Source organism: Penaeus monodon, chromosome 28 (genome assembly GCF_015228065.2).
Source record: "Penaeus monodon isolate SGIC_2016 chromosome 28, NSTDA_Pmon_1, whole genome shotgun sequence".
Classification (NCBI taxonomy): domain Eukaryota; kingdom Metazoa; phylum Arthropoda; class Malacostraca; order Decapoda; family Penaeidae; genus Penaeus; species Penaeus monodon.
Genome location: NC_051413.1, coordinates 6,817,073 through 6,818,282, shown reverse-complemented (window position 1 = coordinate 6,818,282; position 1,210 = coordinate 6,817,073). Strand labels below are relative to the sequence as shown.

The 1,210-nt window shown below is 36.0% G+C and overlaps 1 protein-coding gene across 1 annotated transcript in view; it reads left to right on the top strand.

Moving 5' to 3' along the window:
• LOC119591335 overlaps nucleotides 1-1,204 on the top strand; it is a 28,847-nt gene extending 27,643 nt beyond the window's left edge. The window contains exons 11-12 of the mRNA XM_037940065.1: nucleotides 57-176; nucleotides 326-1,204. Of these exons, the coding sequence (XP_037795993.1) occupies nucleotides 57-176; nucleotides 326-426 (221 nt within the window). The 3' untranslated portion in view covers nucleotides 427-1,204. The remainder of the gene's footprint in view (nucleotides 1-56; nucleotides 177-325) is intronic.
• Nucleotides 1,205-1,210: the final 6 nt, after the last annotated feature.

Genomic DNA, 1,210 nt, shown 5'->3' with positions numbered 1-1,210 from the left:
AAAACTACTGTGACAGAAAAGATCGAAAAGAAACTCACTTCATCTCGATCCGCCAGGCTGGGTGCTATCGCACGTGGTGACGGGCACGTGGTACACAGCGGGCTTTTCCAACACGTGGCCTCTCGTTACCGTTAACAACGACACTTTAGAAACCTCGACTGCATCCGGCGATAGAGGTGAGCATACTATCAAAATACCTATAATAGCGTTATCTCTGTATATTTTAGACTGCTGGTTTTAGTGGTGTTCATAATAACATATGGCAAATATTGATATATTAGATTCTTTTCCTTTTACTCACCATTATTATTCTTGTTATTTTCAGAACTGATTACGGTGAATGGCGTTGAAATAACGTATGCCGATATTACCGCATCTAATGGAGTTATACATGTAATTGATTCCATTCTCTTTCCACCAACTTAGTTTTAAAGAAAACGAGACTCATTTAAATTAGTTTATTCAACAGGAGAAACTGCTGTAGTTTGTTGTAGCTTGGACTCGTGACTATTATGATCTCTACTCTCACGCTTTATTTGTGTGTATGTGTAGGCTAGTGAGAATTTAGCCGTGCCAAAGTTAATGACTGTTTTAGTTTTAAGGTTTTCGCAATTAGGTAGGCTATGCATAGTTGAGGAAATTTACCTAATTTTTGCAAATCAAAAATTCCCATCCTTACTTATCAACTTGATTATTTTTTTTGTCTAGTAAACTTCAGAAAATTTAAATCTTTCTCTTTGTTTTCCGCCGACTTTCGCTCTAAAGTATCCCTATCAAATGGAATACAAATAACCCAAAGAAATGTGTAAACTTCATGTACAATGCTTAACACAGGAGGCTACACCAGGCCTGTCGCCAGATCCACAACCCCATTACCTTGAGAGCAAATTTCTCTTTAATTATTTTGATTCACAACCCATTGCATTAAGAATAGATTTCTCTTTAATTATTTTGATGTATTTTGTTTTATAAGATACGAAACTATATGTGAAACTAACAGTTGCATGTATGTTGCACAGGGCATAGCACGGATTGTAAATAATGGAAGTCTTTTCTTTAAACTTTCAATTTCTGTATCTTGGGAATGGTGACAGGTCTGGGCTTATGATACATATGTTGAAATGCTATGTTACCAATTCTTCTCAGTTAACACAAAGGAATATTCCTCATGCCAAAAATGACTCATAGAATTTTACTCATGCATGGAATT